The 19,524-nt window shown below is 45.9% G+C and overlaps 1 protein-coding gene across 7 annotated transcripts in view; it reads right to left on the bottom strand.

Moving 5' to 3' along the window:
• ANAPC5 (anaphase promoting complex subunit 5) overlaps nucleotides 1-19,524 on the bottom strand; it is a gene marked incomplete at both ends in the record, with an annotated part of 37,418 nt that overhangs the window by 8,617 nt on the left and 9,277 nt on the right. For 3 of the 7 annotated variants that reach the window (XM_084253454.1, XM_084253455.1, XM_084253459.1), the window contains 9 exons: nucleotides 366-487; nucleotides 2,482-2,556; nucleotides 5,385-5,520; nucleotides 6,797-6,978; nucleotides 8,337-8,426; nucleotides 9,878-9,959; nucleotides 11,407-11,597; nucleotides 12,866-12,967; nucleotides 15,192-15,258. In XM_084253454.1, coding sequence (XP_084109580.1) covers nucleotides 366-487; nucleotides 2,482-2,556; nucleotides 5,385-5,520; nucleotides 6,797-6,978; nucleotides 8,337-8,426; nucleotides 9,878-9,959; nucleotides 11,407-11,597; nucleotides 12,866-12,967; nucleotides 15,192-15,258 — 1,047 coding nt within the window. The remainder of the gene's footprint in view (nucleotides 1-365; nucleotides 488-2,481; nucleotides 2,557-5,384; nucleotides 5,521-6,796; nucleotides 6,979-8,336; nucleotides 8,427-9,877; nucleotides 9,960-11,406; nucleotides 11,598-12,865; nucleotides 12,968-15,191; nucleotides 15,259-19,524) is intronic. The other 4 variants (XM_084253457.1, XM_084253458.1, XM_084253460.1 and 1 more) reach the window with 2 other exon arrangements.

Genomic DNA, 19,524 nt, shown 5'->3' with positions numbered 1-19,524 from the left:
GGTGCAGGGGGTGAGAGGATTCACCAGAGACAGGGTGGGGAGCAGAACAGGCGGAAGAACCGAAGTACACTGCTGAGGGGAGCAGTGGGTGAGACAGGAGAGGTCTGCTGTGCCCTGTGGGTAGCTCCCTGGCCTCTGAGGTGATAGCACTGAGACTTAACCCCTAGGCCACCAGGGAGGCCCTAAATGATAACTTCTTATGCCCATTTTGCTCATCTGTTATTTCTAATTTCGTATGCATATGTATTAGGAAAAAGAAGTTTTTTTCTTAAGTTATAGCTAAGTGATTAATTCACACACAAGCCAAAGAATCAAGTCATTGAGAATTACCTCATTCTGAGGTTGGTGGTTTCAAAGTTTCTTACCTATAAACACCTTCTGTGCTATTCAGAGCTGTGATTCCTGTAACAAGTGAATCAGCCAAATGATATCTGCCATCATTCATTGCTCTATCGAACTGTATTTTTTGATCACACAGCATCCATAGCTAATAATAATAATAAAAATAAAAATCAGAGTCAAAATGGCAAACGTTCTCCTCACTGAGTCAACAGGGATAAAATAATGCTTTGGCTTACTGAACACAATTCTTACAACAATTCACACACATTCTTTTCTGAGATTAAAATTTTTGAAAAAAATACTTCAAGTATGTGAAAAAGCAGTGAGAATAAAATAATGGACACACGTGCCAATCATCAACTTCGTCAAGTCACAAAGTGTCACTTTCCCGGTTCCAGACACCAGGGCATGCCGCTGAGGTCCTTTCCAAACTCCATTCCCCAATTTTTCCAAAGCACCTGGCTTGGTGTTCATCACTCCTGGCCATGTTTTCCTACCTGCTTATCATATATAACTTACCTTAAATCACACACAGTACGATTTGCATGCTTTTAAACTTTGGATAAATGAACAGCATCACACTGAATGCAGCCTTTGACATCTTGATTTTAAACTCAACGTGATTTTTCTGGGACTTACGTATGAGCAGTTTGAGCTCATTCCCTCGCGGATGACATCTCAATGACATGAATGTGTGACAGCAGATCTGTCCTGGTGTTGGTGAGTGTTTAAGTAGCGCCCAGCCCTTGCTTGCCCTTCTGGACAGTGCTGATATAACCATCCTGTGAATCTGAGTGTGCAAGGGCTTCTCTCGAGGGGGCAGAAGCAGTGGAAATATTGGGTGGTGGGACACACGTATCTTCACTTTGATGTGGGGCCCCATGGAAATGGATTGTAGCAGTTTACACTTCCCACTAGCCGGTGCGACATTCCTTGGGGCTCCACGTCCTCACCAACAAATGGAATTGTCAGATAGTTTCCTTTGGCCAATCTGATGGCCAAACTATCTCATTATTGATTTGATTTGTATTACCCTGATGCCCAGTCACACTGAGCATCTTGTCATGTATTTATCAGCCATACATACTTTTTTTCTGTGAACTGTGTTTTTTTTTTTTTTCTTATATGTGCACCTCTGTAAAAAAAAGAAAGAAGCAAAGCACTACCACAAAACCACCCTAACCTTCCTCCCTCACAGCCTCCTTGGCACTATCTTCCATCTTGTTTTATTTGCTTACCAGTATTCCACCAGAGTACCTGGAGCTCAGCTCACAGCCCTGCCCCAAGGCAACAAGGGCACCCTGGGCAGTGGGCGCTCACACCATGGCCCAGGAGACAGAGCCAGGCTACAGCAGCCTCAGGGGGCAGCAGGGGAGATTTTCCCCCGTGGGAATCTCAGATGGCTGTGGTCTCAGATGATTTCAAATTCCCTAATCCACTGATGACTATACTTGGCAAGGGAAGAAAGAAAAAGATCCCCCTGTAACTTCTCTTGGTCCCATCTCAGAAAGAAATCAGTGTGATAAGGAACAGAGGCCCCAGCCTGTTACATAAAGTATATTTCCTCTGGGTGCAGCATCTTCCCCAACGGTTTTTTAATTCTGGGAGAAAAAGATTAGAGTTGCCGAGTAAGAGACAAAATGACAACTTAATTCTTTTATTTTTTTGTTTGTTTGTTTGTTTGTTTTAGAGCTGCACCACTGGGTCAGTTATTGGTGATATATGCATTATTATTAACTAATCACAGAAAATGGGGTTAAAATATAGCTCAGGGAGATCTAAGGAAAAACATTTCAGTTCTTAGTAGTGGCTGCTCTTGGAGCTGGCTGCCAAAGAGACCTAATTCTTGATCTCTCCAGGGACACTGGTGATGTCTTTTCTTAGTCCCATACTAACTTCAAACTAGGAAGATAGGAAGGAAAAAGTACCTTACTTCCCACTTATCACAGTTTATCTCCAGCCTCACTGAACAGAGCTCCAGTCTCACACACGCCTCAGCTGACCTCAACGCACAGACGTCACAGCAAGGAACCAAGACACAAGCAATGGAAGGGAGACTTGAAAATCTCCCATGTCAACAACAATACAGTAAAAAGTCTTTTCAGAAATAAACCCAAAGTCATGCAAAAGGCAGGTTACCTGGGCATGCTGGCTATTAGGCGGGAATCGTTCCTTCAAGTGCTTTAATACTTCCGAGGCAGCAGCAAAACAGCCCTAAATAGAAAGACATGATCTGGTGAGCACATGCATGTGGAAACCACAGATGTCGCTAGGATTCTCTTCCTGCTGTGACCTGGGGACACTGAGCAGAAGCTGTCAGATGTAAAAGGGCCACCTCTTTAGGTTCTAAAACATTTTATCTGTTCATTAAAAATGTTCTTAATCATACATGTAGGGCCTCCCTGGTGGCGCAGCGGTTGAGCGTTGGGTTGCGAAGCTGCCCGCGGCCTCTGCGGCGCCGGTTCGATCCCCAGCTGCTCCCCGGCCACCGGAAGAGGGTCCCACATGGCGTGCAGACCTCTCCTGCCGCCCGCTGCTCCCCTCAGCAGTGTACTTTGGTCCTTCTGCCTGCTCTGCTCCCCGCTCTGGCTCTGGTGAATTCTCTCACCCTCCCGCGCTTCTGACTGTTCCCAGTGCATGTATAAACAAAACAAACAAACAAACAAATAAATAAATAAATAACATGCCTCTAAAAAAAAAAATCATACATGTAATAAATGTTGACACTAGAAAAAAAACTTAGAAAGTACATGTCAACGACAAGAAAAAGATCACTTTCTAACCCATCAAAGAGATTCACAGTAATGTTCTGGCATATCCTTCTAGAATTCTTCTTGCACATAAATATAAAACATATAAATATTCTGACAATAAGTATATGTATTACTTTTGTAAATTCACTAGGATACTGTTTACCACATAGTGGGCACTCAATAAATATTTTTGGAATGAGTGAATCTTTCCAGCTCCCCAAATATCCCCACTGTGACCTTCTGCTCCTGAGGAAGGGAGAGGAACAATATGGGATGAGCCAGGATTAGCAGGAAGAGCAAAGGCTCTTTCAGCGCTTCCTCTGGTTGAAGGAAGAAGTTCAAGAACAGCAATTCGGGGCTGTAGCTTCTTCCTGGGCTCACCTAAGCCCCCATCACTGAGATAGCAAAGCAGGCATCTGTGTATTTGGAGATGAATTTCAGAATAGAACGTGAAACACACAGGAAACAGGTGAAAGGAGATGAGTGACAGGCTGCCAACCAAGCTTATTCTCAGGGTGGTGAGTCCAAACCTGTAATTTAAAAAGTGACCATTGTCAGCCCAGTGGGTGCATCCACACGTGATGTTCTTCTGCCACAGGTCCTGCTAAGGCAGGCTGAGGAGGTGAGGAACGGGACTAATGGGAATAAAGAGGCCACTGACCCTTCTAGCTGTGCAGTGAGAAGACCTCTGAACACACCCTGGCCTTGGCGCCAGGCGATGGCGGGGTCAGCAGGCTTTTCACGTACGCCCAGAGACGAAGGGGATGAAGATGGGACTATTAGCACAGACCCAAAGAGCAGGGTTTCCTTTTCGGGGTCTCCACTCCAGGGAGAAATCACAGAATTCTAGCAACGGACTTTGGAAAAAGTTTTGAGGCTAAAGAGCTGAGCCAAGACAAGCTTTCTATAAAGAAGGGGGGATCATTTGCACCTGACACAGCTCTGAGAGAACCAAAGGGCCACTATCCCTCTGGGCACGGGTGGGGCCAGCAGGGAGAATCCTATTTCAGAGTCACACAGACACTTACTGGTGAAGTGCATGGCGTGTGTTACATGTCTGTGAAGTTACTGGGAAAGAGTCATGGGAGGCTCACACCCAACTACCTAACCCAAGGGTCACGGGCTCCCTGGGTATCAAACGCTCCACTTTACCGGGGCACCGGGAAAGGAAAAGTGCGGAGAAAAGGATTCTGGTGCCCTGAGAGGGACACCATCAAGCCGGAGGTGAGCCTGCAACTCTCCGGGGAAAGCGCACAGCACGCGCTCCGGTGTGGAGCCTGGCCAGAAGCAGAAGCAGAGGGAGGCGAGGTGGAGCGCAGAAGGAGCCCACCTGCCCCCGCCTGCCACCTGCCTACCTGAAGGTTCGTGCGATGTTATGATAGGTTTCACAGAGGGAACGGTTTATAGACTTCTGAAAGGGCTGGAAACCATCAAAGATCTTTAGGCTGCAGATTAGGTAATACGGGTGCTGGGACCCGCCTGGAGAGGACACCACACACCAAAGGCGGAGAAAATAAGTAGCATGATCACAGAGATGTACCGCTAGTCAGAAAGGTATTTGTGAGACAGAGGCCTTCAGACAAGAGGGTTCCCTGACCTCTGTCCCAGGAAGGAAGAGCTTTGGGGGTGGGGGGCGGGAAGGGGAAAGGCCAGCGCAGCATGAGGGACCCTCTAACCAATTCCTACAAAGAGAATCACGGACAGTCACTTGGACTGCTAGTCAAGGTCATCTCCAGTTGCCACTGTCATTCTCTGGAATGACTTGGGTTGGAGACCTGACTCTGACTAGTTATAGATAAAGGACTGAGCAACTCCATCTGGTTTCTTGTTCTGTAAAACAGGGATAATAATAAAGCTGACTTCATGAGGAACTGAAAGGCTTCAGGAAGATTACACTCATGAAACACTCATGAAACACCAAGCAAGGGCCGGCACAGAACAGGTGTACCACAAACCTCCGCACGGTCCTTTACCTGTACGTCCATCGAGCTCTCCCTTCTCCGCACACAGCTCTACTACCTTACATCTCATAGGTTCCTGTTCATTCCATTTGTTACATGGAAACGGCTGCCCTCTTATTTCCTTCAGTGATGCCAAAAGGGACCCCAAGTTCGATAAATTGTGCAGACCCCATACCCATTTCACTTCCCACAGGTGGGATTTCATCATTTCAGCTACCTACATCCGACCACGTAGAGACCATCCAACCTTCCCACGACAGGACCGGTGCTTGCCTCAAGGGCAGCGCCTCCACTGTTCCAGAAGCATGCTGGCCTGGCACCCGCCTACCTGCTCTGCATGCAGCTCAGCCAGGTGGCACAGCGCGACGGCGAAGGACTCTGTGTTGTTCTGTTGCACACCCGCATTCACTGACTCCAGGCTGTTCATGCTCAGCAACATCTGGGCCTGCTGCAGCGCCATGGTGCTGGGCCAGGAGAGAAACAGGATCCCCATCAGTCCACAGATGCCCACGCCCCTCAGCCATACCCTCCTGTTATCTTGAGTTGAAACACAGGGAAGCCCTGGCAGGCTCTGACCCCCAACACCAGCCCTCACCCTCGGAGCCAGGAGAGCAGAAAGCCGCCTTGATGGTACAGTCCCAAAGGGAACAGGTGGTGGTTTGGGCACAAAGGGAGCTCCACGCTCCAGACATTGCCTCCTCTGACGTGTCCCAGGTAAGCTAGCTCCCCGGGTCCGCTCAGACCCCAAGGCGTCCTGGCCCCACGGCTCTGGCCAGGGAAGCAGCGGCCAGTGTCTGCAGCAGTTTCAGACCACGTCATGCCCACGTCAAGTAGAAAAACAAGACGAGTAAAATAGAAACTTCCTTTCAGTACTGAATTCCTAGAAAGAGCAAATGGTCCTGGCGAGAGGTGCGGCAATGACAGGGCCCCAGGATGACCACCCTGCTCCAGAAATTTACTTCCAAAGCAAAGGCAGCTACCTGGATACTAAATACGAGACTGGAGCTACTCCTGAGAACACACCTCAGTTAGCAGGGAAGCAACTTTCCTTACATATAGCTTTGGGGTGCAGGAGATATTCGAGATGACTGACCATGACCCAGGCCCCCTGTGAACAGGAAGAGACTCCTGTCTTAGCACAGGGCACGGGCTTGACACTGGGCAGGCGAGAGGTGTGAGCCCTGGTTTATACATCCCAGGCTGGCGGTCACCCACCATTACCTCACAGAGCAGTTGGGAAGAACAGAATGGGCACAGCAACAAACTCTGCAAAGTCTGTGTGACAATGTTAAAACTATATAGTCCTTGGGCCTCCCTGGTGGTGCAGCGGGTTGAGCCCAGCGCTGTGAAGTTATCCATAGCCTCTGCAGCATGGGTTCAACTCCTGGCCAGCCAGGGAGATTCCTACTAGGAGCAGCAGACCTCTCCTGTTGCACCCACTGCTCCCTGAGCAGTGCTTTCGGTCTGTCTACCTGTTCTGCTCCCCACTCTGTCGCTGGTGAATCCTCTCAACCTCCCGCACCTCTGGCCTATACCCTAGCTATTGTATAAATAAAAAATAAATCTTTAAAAAAAACAAACAAAAAACTATAGTCTTTTCTTGAGCCCTCTGCATGCGCAACTTCATTAGAACAGGAAAGACTTGTCCATTTCACCTTCATAGAACCAGTCTGCCAGCTTCTGCTCACCTCTGAGTGGATTCATGCCCCCGTGGCCTCCACAGTCTGCTGGAAAACCCACCTGCGGCCATAGAGCCTCCAGATGGCTGTTTTCTGTGCGATGCTGATGTCGATGAGTTCGGACAGGCTGTGCTTCCAGTGCAGGAGGTCAGAGTCCTTCAGGGCATCCATAAGTTTGTTTGCTGTCTTTCCAGCGAAAGCCCTCTGCTGCACTAGGGACTGAATCCCCAGGGAGGCCAGGTACTAAGGGGGCAGAAATACCTGGACTCAAGGTAGTGGTAACGTGACAGATTTTGTTTGCTCTTCAGAAACTTGACATATTTCACATTTCAGCACACGACAGCACTATTTAAAAAGAAAGTACCCACAGCCTGACCCTGACCTACATGAAATGATTTCTTTTCTGAAAAACTGGGGAGAGGGTCACCCAGTGCACTGGGAAGAGCTAGGGCTTTGACGCTGAAGGGACCTGGACTTACAACACTGCCTCCGGGGCCAGCCATTTAGCTTCTTAGCTAAGACTCAGGCTCCCGTTCTGGAAAATGGCCGTCAAACCTGACAGGATTAAAATGAAATAGTATTTGTCACACAGTGCTAGGTATGCGGCAGGAGATTTTAAAGGATGCCTGTGAGGAGGATACTTATCTTTTCATTTACTTCTGGTATAATTTTCAAGAATGAAAGCTCAACTATTAAAAGTCAGCTTATATCCACACTAAAAGTGATATTTAATAAGTCTATCAGATACTTGAAGGAGTCACGTTCTTTTATTACTACAACCAATTCTGAATGTGCAAGCTTCCTTTCCCGGAAATGAGTCAAGTGGACAACTTAGAGATTTAAGAAGCATATGCATTAAATTATTACACTCATTGCTCCCCATTTTACTGGGTTTCATGGCAAACTCCATGTGACAGGCTGCTTCAGCAGGCCACTGTCCCTGGTCCGGCTTTCAGTACATGTTTCTGGGACAGAATAGCATTGGCTCCGCTTGCTGACAGTCACACTGCTTCATGTGTGGAGACTGTGCCCTCTCAGTGCCCCTCAGTTTTTGCCATGAGGACCGTAACCCTCATCCTTCCTTATTAAGCAAAATGAGAAAGGAAATTGTGCCCATCAGTTTTACTGGCTCCTGGCTTTGTTTGTTGTGTAAAAGCAGGATCAGCAAACTTGTTCTGTAAAGGGCCAGATAGTAAATAATTTAGGTTTCACAGGCCAGGCCCAGTCTCTGTCACATGTTCTTCTTTGTTGTTGATTTCCCCCAACTATTTAAAAATGCAAAACCCATTCTCAGAGTGAGGGCACACATAAGCATGCAGTGAGTCAGATTTGGCCCATGGGCTGTAGAGTTTGATAATCTCTGGTTTAAAAATAAATCTTTGCTGAAATTTTTCTAAGTGAACATGCAGAAGTTAATAACATCCACAATAAATAATAAACTCAACAAAGATCTCATCAAATTGATACATGAAATGTTCACAAATGTTATTAAAGATAAAGGGAGCAGGGAGAAACCTACAAACAGAATTCAGTGGTTCGTGAATAACTAAGTCATGTGAAACTACCAAGAATAAACAATGTTCCAGAAAGATGAGTCTTACCGGTAACCCAAAATGCACTGCCTTCTTCACAGAATGCTCAAGCAGAACATAGCTGTCAGATCTCTTCTGCCCAAGTACATAAAGCCAGCTCTGGCAAGAGAAATCATCAGTAGATATAACAATGTTAATGGCTAAGGTTCTATTGAAATATCAGCATGGTGGTTAAGAAAAACTTAAGAAGGAACTAAACAAATCATCTAAAATATGCTTCAGAAATTATGAACCTAAATCAAAACCATTAAAACTATGAGACTGAAATAAACAAGCAGTCAGTAACAAGGGTTCCTCTATGGCCAACTGAGAAAGCCAGCTGCTCAGGTTATGGCTGAATTCTGTGGCTACTGGCCTGGGGAATCAGGCTATTAGATAAAGGACCAACTCTCGGCTAGTAACCAAGTATAGCAACACCTTCTGGTAATGTCAGCATTTAGCATGGTCATTGTTTAAGGCAAGTGGCATTAACGGTTTAGACAAGAGGGCCTTGCCACACTGTGAAGCTGTCAGCAGCCTCTGCAGCATGGTTCGATCCCAGCCCGCCGGCTGGCGAGAATCCCACATGGCGCAACAGACCTCTCCTGTCTCGCCCGCTGCTCCCCTCAGCGGTGTATTTCATCAGTCTGCCTGTTCTGTTCCCCGCTATGTCTCTAGTGAATCCTTTCACCCTCCCGTGCATCTGGCCTGTACCCTGGTTATTGTATAAAAATAAATAAATCTTGGGCCTTCCTGGTGGCGCAGTGGTTAAGTGCTGGGTTGCGAAGCTGCCCTCAGCCTCTGCAGCGCTGGTTCGATCCCCAGCCGCCGGGCCAGGGTCCCACATGGCGCGCAGACCTCTCCTGCCTCCCGCTGCTCCACTCAGCAGTGTATTTCTTTTTTTCTTTTTTTTTTTAGATATTTATTAATTTGTTTGTTTATTTATTCATACATACATACAAACACTGGGTACAGTCAGAAGTGCGGGAGGGTGAGAGAATTCACCAGAGCCAGAGCGGGGAGCAGAGCAGGCAGAAGGACCAAAGTACACTCAGCAGTGTATTTCATCAGTCTGCCTGTTCTGCTTGCCACTCTGGCTCTGCTAAATTCTCTCACCCTCCCCCATTTCTGACTGTATCCAGTGCTTATAAATAAATAAATAAGTAAATCTTTTAAAATAAATAAATAAATAAATAAATCTTAAAAAAAAAAAAGTTTAGGGCCTCCCTTGGTGGCACAGCGGTTGAGCACTGGGCTGCGAAGCTGCCTGCAGCCTCTGCAGCGCCGGTTCAATCCCCAGCCACCGACTAGGGTCCCACATGGACCTATAAATAGATAAATAAATCTTAAAAAAAAAAAGTTCAGACAAGAAAATGCTCCCTAAGCAAAATATGTGTCAGAATTAAGAAAAATATATCAATAGGAGTTACCGTTCCTGAGTTCACACCATCACCTAACTCCTTTCCCATCACCGAGAAGGCCCTTCCAATGGCAAAACAACCCAACTCCAAGCCCTTTCAAAGGCCAACTCAACCACAGGCAGAAACCCCAAGACAGGAGGGCAACCTCACCAAGCAATGCTGGAGACACACGTGATCGTTGGACTCCTGGGCAATCCTAATTGCCTCCTGCAGGGCGAGCTCTGCCTGTTGGCTAATGAGATGAACATTAATATCACATTAACCACCACAAACACACGCGAGCAACTGTACAGATGACAGATGACTTCCTGTCTGCTGTACAGTAATTCACTCAAGCACAGGCCTGTGCAAATGCAAGTTGTAACGATGGGCGTATTCCCAGAGGCACCCCCTTCTCCACAGCAGAAACACTAACAGAACTTGTCCCTTCTAAGGTAGATGCTACTAAAAGGGGCATGAAGGAGTAGCCTTCTCTAAGCTGATTGTCATATCTGGCCCCCTCAGGATTCCATGAACATGCTCTGAAAGCCTCCAGCAAGACTGCCCCCCCCACAAGCTCCAGCCTGTCTATGTCCCTTTAAAAAGGTGACAAGCAGAAGTTAATAGAAACTTCCTGGGTGTTACCTGTCATACAGCAAAGCGGGGTGGAGAAAAGTCTCAATCCTGAACTTTGGACCCAAAAACTTCTAGGGATACAGTCCAGAGTCTATTCAAAGCTGCCTGTAGCAGAAACCACTTTGCTCAAATGGAAAAAAGCCACAAGGGGCAGATTCTTTCAATGAATAATTTCCTAGTCTCTCACCATGATTCACACTGCTTCATTGTTTTTCAAGTAGCCTCCATATTTTGAAAGTTTTTAGCCCTTAACTCAATTTACTAAATAATTATTAACCAGTTTTCCTATTTTTATTCATGAAACTTATAGGCATATCTTAGCAATGGCATGAGCCAGCGTCACTCCCTGGGTGTACGAATTCCATCCAAATGCAAACATGACTTTTAATAAGTTGTGCAATCTTTTCTCCAGCAAAGGCATAAATTCCTTTTGGTTTTTTGAAAATAGCTTTTACATCCCCATTATTATCTCCAAAAATCCCTTTTGGGAATCTGTGGCCTAATGACCTAATTTTCTTTTAATTCAATCAATGGCTGATGTTCTTAGAAGTAATGCAAGAAAGAGGTCACGAACAAGAGAGTAAAGCTAACTACTGACACCAGAGGGCAGAGCAGGCAGGAGGTATTCATAAACTATCCAGGGCAAAAGGCCTTCTTCACCTTTGGAAGTTACTAACAAGTATCTATTCTTTGTTGTTGTTGTTGTTGTTGTTGTTTTTAATACAGCATTAAGGGCCTCCCTGGTGGTGTAGGGGTTAAATCTCAGCACTGTCAACACTCAGGCCTGAGTTTGATCCCCAGGCAGGGAACTGACCCACATGGCGCAGCAGACCTCTCCTATCTCATCTGTTCCTCCCCTCAGCAGTGTATTTCAGTAGATCCACCCATTCTGCTCCCCACTCTGTCTCTAGTGAATCGTCTCACCCCCGCCCCTCTGGTCTATACCCCAGTTCTTCTATGTATAAATAAATCTTTAAAAAAAAATACAGCATTAAATAAAATAAACTACATCTCAGTTGACATCTGTGAGTATGAAATGAGAGGGACAACATCTCCAAGCTTACTAGTGCCCGAAGCGGCAGTGCAGCGCGGCCAGGTTCAGAGCAGCGTATCTCAGGCTTCGGCCATAACCCTCCTCCCCGTTACTTTTGCTTTCGGCTCCGGTAAGAATCAGGCGGTCGAAATAATGAAGAAGGCTGTGTGTGGAACTGAAGACATCTTGGACGCGGAGGTTGTTTAAGTAGCTGAGATAATGCTAAGACAAGAAATAATGGGCATGCTTGAAATGTGCTGTTTCCTCTTGTAAACCTAATTCAGACTCCACAGGAGAAAGCAGCCTAGATCCCCTGCTTTTTGAAGAAAGCGGTTAAAGTAGTTTAGCTTCATCTTTCCCGCCAGGCAGAAAACAGCAGGCTTGAGATTCAGCGGCAGGATCCCCCCTGAGGGAGCCACCAGATGAAAAATGGAAGTCACATTAGCATTTGTGTTGGAGTTTTGTCCTAAATACCCACCCACGGTGCCATGGCTGTATTCAGACCCATGGGTGATGTGAGGTGGGAGAGGAACTCACCCAGCTCAGGTAGTATTAAGGAATACTACAGGTTCAAAAGTAAAGATTTTAAAACCTGAATTCACACAAAAACTATAAAGTTTATTTTTCTCAATGTCCAAGTTGAAATACAGTGAGGTCTGGGCTAGCTTACTAAGCTAAGTATCTTCTGTTTTGACACTATTTTCATTCTGTTTGTATCACTGAGTTAAATTTCCCTCCGGCTGTCAGGTCCCAGTGACTAAGGAGCAAAACAGATGTAGTTCTCCACATGGGTAAAGTCAGATGTCCAATCCAGGTAAGATCAAGAAACAAAGTTTTGGGCCTCCCCTGGTGGCACAGCGGTTGAACGCTGGGCTGCGAAGCTGCACGCAGCCTCTGCAGCGCCGGTTCGATCCCCAGCCCCCAGCGAGGGTCCCACATGGCGCGCAGACCTCTCCTGCTGCACCTGCTGCTCCTCTCAGCAGTGTATTTCGTTGATCTGCCTGCTCTGCTCCCCGCTCTGGCTCTGGTGAATTCTCTCACCCTCCTGCGCTTCTGACTGTACCCAGTGCTTGTATGAATAAATAAGTAAATAAATCTTTTTTTAAAAAAAAGAAAAAGAAACAAAGTTTTCAGGGTAAAAATCCAAAAAGGATTATTTGAAATTTAAAAATAGAAAACTAGCAAAGGAGGAAAAAGGATTAGACTTTTTACCCTGAAACTTTTTTAAAAATCAGTCCACTCTATCAAAATCTCCTGTCCCTACTTCACATCAGAGAGATGGTAAAGGAAAGAAAACATGAGTAAAGGAAGACATCCACTGTGGCCCAGCGGTTAGAGCAGCGAGCGGGGAAAGGCTGGCAACCCGGCTGAGCTATTCACTTGGTTTTTTTCCAAGAACTTAGGCCAACGGTACGACCCTCATTCGCATGGGCTGCCCGATATGAACAGCTTCTTTCTAACTCAGGCACAAATTAGGGGAAAAGACTCACCGCCTCAGCAAAGTCAGGATTAAATTTCAACAAATTGTTCAATTCCTTCTGCAAAGAAGCTGGTGTGAGGGCTTTGGTCTCATCGTTCTTTAACAAGGAAGCCTGAAATGTAAAGATGACAAGCCACTTAAAGAAATGGTCGATGAAGACACGGCAATACATGCACCCCAGCTCCGCTCTCCTCTATACCACACAAAACGGTCTCCTCTTCCTGAAACACTAAGTTTCCCAACCACCCCTCCCGTCCACACTCACACACCCTCACCACACCTAGCAAGCTCCTGCTCGTCCTCAGGTCCCAATCTAGATGCAGGCACCTGCTTCTAGCACCTTTTGGTAACAGAGGTCTGATCAGCCCCTATATGTTCCCATAAGCCCCCTGCACTAACCCTTCCTGTAGCACCTACCAGACTATACTAAAATTGCCCACCCCAGGCAAGCACCTTCAAGGTGGGTAGTGTGTGTCTCCAGCACCTGCCAGGGGCCTTCTGGTACCCAGTTACCCTATTTCTGGTCATTCCATCTAGATGACATCAGCAACAATTTTACTGCATAGGTAGAAAACTGGTTCCAAATCAATGTTGGTACTTAAATGGGTATTAAACACTTAAGTTAAAGTTTACCTAGACATATTTTTCTTTATAAATAATAATTGCTAATTTTATTTCAATTCACTGTATCATTATAGAAGACTTATGGAAATCAAAATTATGCAAAAGCCTGCAAAATCCATCTGTAATCCCTCCACAGAGAAATAACATCATTAACATTTCAGTGTATCTTATTCCAGCCTTTTCCTATACATATGTGTATACCTAGGTGTGTGTGTACACATGTATTTTAAACAAAATTACAACATATAATTTTATTTTCTGCTCTTTTTATTGAATATATATCACAAACTTTACCTCATTATCAAATAGCCTGAAAAGAAGATTTTTAAAACAAAAGTATTAACATTTTGTCACATTTATCTCAAATGCCTTTTCCCATTTTGCTGTTTGCCTTTCAACGTTGTTAGAACGTGTTCTGACATGTGGACGTTTTACATTTTTATACTGAAAAATCAAATGACCTTCTAGGTGTTTTCTCCCATAGCTTTTATGTTTAACAGAGTCTTTCTCCACCCTGAGATCAGTTAAAAACTAATACATAGTTCCCTCTAGTTTAATTACAGCTTTAAATATTTACATGGAGCCCTTTCATCCTGTCCTGCACTGAGGTGTGGGGGTGTGGCACATTTTCTCCTCTGTCCATAACCCATGATCTACACAGGCTTCTCTAACTGGTTTGAAATCCATTTGTGGGGGGACTCTCACTTTCATCTAGATCTAATCGTTACAACTTCCTGTAGGTAGAAAACTGCTAACAAATGTAGGTGAAACTAGAACAGAAAAAATCTATGCTGAAACTAAAGAGGGAGAAAAAATGTTCAATGTACGTTGCTGAGAAAATGAAAATGCACGGCTCAAAAGCACCAGCAAGAAATGCTTGCAATAAAGGGCCTTGGTGCCCGCCACTTGAGGTGCATCAAAAAATAGGATAAAATGGTGGCTGAGTGGGTAGATGTGTCATAAAGAATAACACAGCAAAATAGTAATTATATGATGGATGATGGACTATGGGATTCACTGTATAATGCTTTCTAATTTTTCTGTTTGAAAATGTCCATAAATAAATGTTGGGGAAAGGGAAGGAGGTCTGCCACATCACATTTTGGGCAGTTAGTCACACAGCATTACTGAAAGAACCTGTACTATCGCTCTAACAGAAAAATGAAATCACACCAGACATAGAAGGGACACACAGCTTCAGCTGCCTTGTTGATAAAGCAAAGAGGACTTCAAATGAGGGCTAGTGAAGATTTACTAATAAACTTACTAACGAAGATTTACTAATAAACCTACTATGTCATGAAATAGAACATCATAGGATTTTTTAAAAAGCTATTAAGTTACAGGGCCTCCCCGGTGGCGCAGCGGTTGAGCGCTGGGTTGCGAAGCTGCCCACGGCCTCTGCGGCGCCGGTTCGATACCCGGCTGCTCCCCGGCCACCGGAGGAGGGTCCCGCATGGCGCGCAGACCTCTCCTGCCGCCCGCTGCTCCCCTCAGCAGTGTACTTCGGTCCTTCTGCCTGCTCTGCTCCCCGCTCTGGCTCTGGTGAATTCTCTCACCCTCCCACGCTTCTGACTGTACCCAGTGCATGTATAAACAAAACAAACAAACAAACAAACAAATAAAACATGCCTCTATAAAAAAAAAAAAATAAAAATACTTATATTTTTAAAAAAAAAAAAAAAAGCTATTAAGTTACAGAACTAACATACCTGTTGAGAAAGAAAAAATTCTGCTTGTTTTTGGGACAGAGGCCCACTGCAAGAAACCTCCTCTTCTCTGGAAAAGAGAAAACAAAAATAATAATGACATAACAGTAACAGCCAGGACACCATGTCCAGTTGTCTCATCTGGAGAGTTCAGGAACTTTTGGTGTTAATTGTCCCTTCTCAGGAATAGAAAAGATGTACTTAAGAAGTGACACTGGGCCTCCCCGGTGGTGCAGCGGTTGAGCGCTGGGTTGCGAAGCTGCTCTCAGCCTCTACAGGCCAGTTCCATCCCTGGCTGCCAGGCGAGGGTCCCATGTGGTGCGCAGACCTCTCCTGCCACCCACTGCTCCCCTCAGCAGTATACTTCGTCAGTCTGCCTGCTCTGCTCTCCGCTCTGGCTCTGGTGAATTCTCTCACCCTCCCGCGCTTCTGACTTTACCCAGTGCTTGTATAAATAAATTAATAAATCTTAAAAAAAAAAAAAAAGAAGAAGAAGAAGTGACACCAAGGGCCTCCCTGGTGGCTCAGCGGGTTGAATGCAGCGCTGTGAAGCTGTCGGCAGCCTCAGCAGCGCGGTTCAATTCCCGGCCAGCCAGGGAGATTCCCGCATGGTGCGGGAGACCTCTCCTATCTCTCCCGCTGCTCCCCTCAGCAGTGTATTTCGGTCCTTCTGCCTGTTCTGCTCCCTGCTCCATCTCTGGTGAATTCTCTCACCCTCCCGCGCCTCTGGCTTGTACCCCAGTACTTGTATAAAATAAATCTTTAAAAAAAAAAAAAAAGGGACACTGAATGGCCTGCACGACCTCACACTATAAAATGAGGGACAGATAGATCTAAACTGAAGACAAAGTCCAGCACGATCTTTCCAAACTGCAAATCCACCAAGCCGCCCTGACTTAAGCCCTTCAGGGAATCCCAGCTCCCAGGATAGAGTCCACATGCTCAGCACAAGCACAAGTGCGACGCCTGGCTGCTTCCTGCCTCTCTCCTGTCTTCTCTTAGCTACACTCCCGCCCCGTGAAGCCCTGCATGTCTCCTGTCACACATTAGCTGGCAGGCAGTCCCCCACAGCACCACCCATTATTCAAGTGTCACGTCCCCCAAGAATCTCTCTTCATACCCCTCTTCTGAGCACCCCGGTCTCCTACAGATGATTCTCCTAGAACCTATATACTGTTGCACTTGGCTGTCCTCACTTGTACCTGAATGCAAAGACCTCACCCAAGGAAATGAATGAATGGTTTCTGACCTTTTGCTGCAGGCACAAGATGATGCTGTATTCAAGAGCAGGAGAAAGAAGCTTCATCTAAGAAGCTGAAAGACACACGAACCAATAAAGAAACGTACTGCTATATATCTACACTGAAAATCTAATTACTCACGATATTGAGTCTTATTTCCTGAGCAAAGTATGAAGAATGCCCTTTTACCACGTGACTGAAGAAATGGCTTCTCTTCTAGAATTTCCTTAAGTCTAAATATCAATATTTATTCACTGTCCAAGACAGCAGTTTTCCAAATAGTTGCATGCAAACAATATGTAAATGTGTATTCTGGAGAATGGGGGAAAAAAGCTTCCAAGGTTAAATAATTTGAGGAAAATTTTAAACTCCAACTTGGAGATCCATAATGCACATAACAGAGAAATCCACAGAGAGAAACTATATTTCTCCAAGCTCATCTGACCAAAGAAAGCTTTGCTTATGTCCTGTAGCACTGTGTGAAGAGCTGCCCTGATCTTCTGGTTCCATTTCTGGTAAATATTCCCTAACATCCCCAAGACCGTGTCAGATTCTGCAACGACTGGGGCTGCCAAGACCCAGCCCCAGACCAGGCCTAGTCTAGACCAGTGACACAAGAGTGATCTTGAGGGCAGTGAAGAAAAACTCACGGGCCAAGTTCTCAGCTGGAAAGTGAGGGAGCTCTTTTTGCCTAACATCTCCCTTAAACAAACAAACAAAAAAATGCAGGTTTTGAAACAAATATGGCTGCACACAGAAAGGCCAGAGAGAAATGAGAATCTGAACACAACTGGACTCGCAGCTCCTGGCTCATCCTCCCCTAAGTCCATGATGCTCACCTTGACCGGAAACTTCTTTACTTAAGTCTTTTCCCCAAACCAGATTTGGGGAAACCAGATTTAGCTTATAATAAAGAACACAGAGTAATAACATTAATAAAAAAAAATCAGAATCAAGAAAGGTAAAATTGCTACAAATGAAGATCAAGTTGGGCACTGGGTTTCATGGTGGCAACTATGGCCAACAGAACCAGCTTGAACGAGCGTGCAGCATGGGCCAGTCCACCATCCTTTACATCCTTGGGATGGCACAAATACATGTAAGAAAAGCAACTTTTAAAAAGCCACCGCGGTGTTCAAAGTAGAAAAGGCATTCAAGTCCACCTTGTTTATGAGACAGAATGTCAGACTCACGAGTCTAAGTCAAGGACACGCCCCTGGGTCCACGGATGGGCGCTGAGGGGTGCAGGAACCTGCAGCCGCACACACGGCCGTGTGGGTATATGGAGGGGGTCAGCACATGGCAGGCGGCAGACTCTCAACAGGAGTCTAGAAACTCCCAAGGGAGATTTAAAGCTACCTCTACAGTTGAAATTTTTGAAATATAATATAGGATTAATCAACAAAGATTTTTTTTTAACTTGCCATGTTCAAACACCAATCTGGGTCCTAGAAGTAAATAGAATGATCTTAATGCACCAGCCCCTGCAAAAAGATGGCAGTAAATGACACACTCCAAGTCTGAAGGGGCCCCAGGACGTAGAAAAGGGAGAAATCAGCCCAGCTGGGATGGCAAAGATCTGGAAAGCTGAGAGGCGTGCAGACAATGATGAGGACGGAAGCAAGCCTTCCTGGGAAGGGAGGCAGAAGAGGAAGAGGCAGAATCGGGGAGGACTGGCATGCCAGAGGGAGGGGGCAGACCTCACCAGCTGGGGTGCAGGACCCGGGGAAGAAAGGGGACACTAGATCAGAAAGGCCAGCTATGGGAAGCCTCGAACACCACCAACATCTGCATCACTTTACACAGGCCACCAGAATTCCAGGTTCCAGCAGGATATTTTTCACAGAACATGAAAAATACGTAAGTTTTCTCACCAAATACAAGTAGCTTACTTGGGAGATGATCCCGGGTGGCAGCTGAAGGGAAGGAAATGAAACACAGCTGGTTAGTGACAGGACAAAAAGAGAGGAGGGTGGGGAGGGACTGAGACAGAGAACAGTAACTGAACACCTAAGGGGGCCATGAGGACCTGAGCCCTTCTGAGGGGTGTGGCAGAGGGAGCCATGCAGCCCCCACCCCCCAACTTCAGGTGCCCATCTCACTATCCTCTATCTGGCCTCCAGGACACCTGCTTGTCCCAATCCTGGGAGCTCTGTGACCGCCAGGCACCCGGCCTCCCCTCAGACGGCCCCCTCGGCACCTGGCCCCCATCTTAAGAGGGCTTCCTTCCCTAACTGTGCCCAGTCACTCTCACCCTGGGTCCCACTTGTTCAAGGACACTCTGACACATCACTTTACTCTGTGATAATGTTACTCGGTGACCTCCCCACGTCATTCCAGGGGGACAGGCACTTTCCCCTCTTTGTTAACACCTTGGCACCCAGCATCGTGCCTGGCACACAGGGAGCACTCAAGTATTTGCTGAATAAATGAATGCATCTGGGATACTGATGTTAAGTCACTGGCAAGCATAGAACACTGCTGAATTTCTACTTTTGTGAGGTCCGCTGAGGAGCGCAGAGGCAATGCGGCTCCAGCAGCTGCAATTGAACTAGCTGCTTCCACAAGCTCGGGTGGAGTAACCCCACTAGCCTCTCGCCTACCGCGGGTCAACAAGAAGTGAATGAAATGCTTCAGCTGAATTTCAGTTTGCACCTTCTTCTGCCACTGGATTTTAAAAAATATTTCACAGACATTTGTGACTGAATTTTATTCCCTCACTTTTGAGGGACAGTTGGGCTCCCATCTCAATGGGGGGGGGGTTTCCACTGTGGGGTGGGGGATTGGCAAAGTATGGAATAGTACTACCCCTTTCTAATTTTGATACAAATTTCTAGGGCAAGAAACAGAATTTCCCTGAAGAGATCTAAAAACATTGTAATAACTAAAAAAGAAACAGCTAAAGTGAGAAGTTTTCATAATGCAATAAAATATTGGAAAAGCTTACAAAAGGAAATTTTCCTTTCTAAAATAAAACAAACCAAATCTTATATAACAGCTAAATCATTTCTTTTCGGGCAAAGAATTGTAATCCCTAATTAGAATAACATTTAAGTAATACCTTCCATTAATTTCAAAGATAAAATCCCATTTAC

The sequence above is a fragment of the Talpa europaea genome (genome assembly GCF_964194135.1).
Source record: "Talpa europaea genome assembly, chromosome: 14".
NCBI classification, from domain to species: Eukaryota; Metazoa; Chordata; class Mammalia; order Eulipotyphla; family Talpidae; genus Talpa; species Talpa europaea.
Note: the sequence above shows the minus strand (reverse complement) of the source record. Positions and strands in the feature narration are given on the sequence as shown.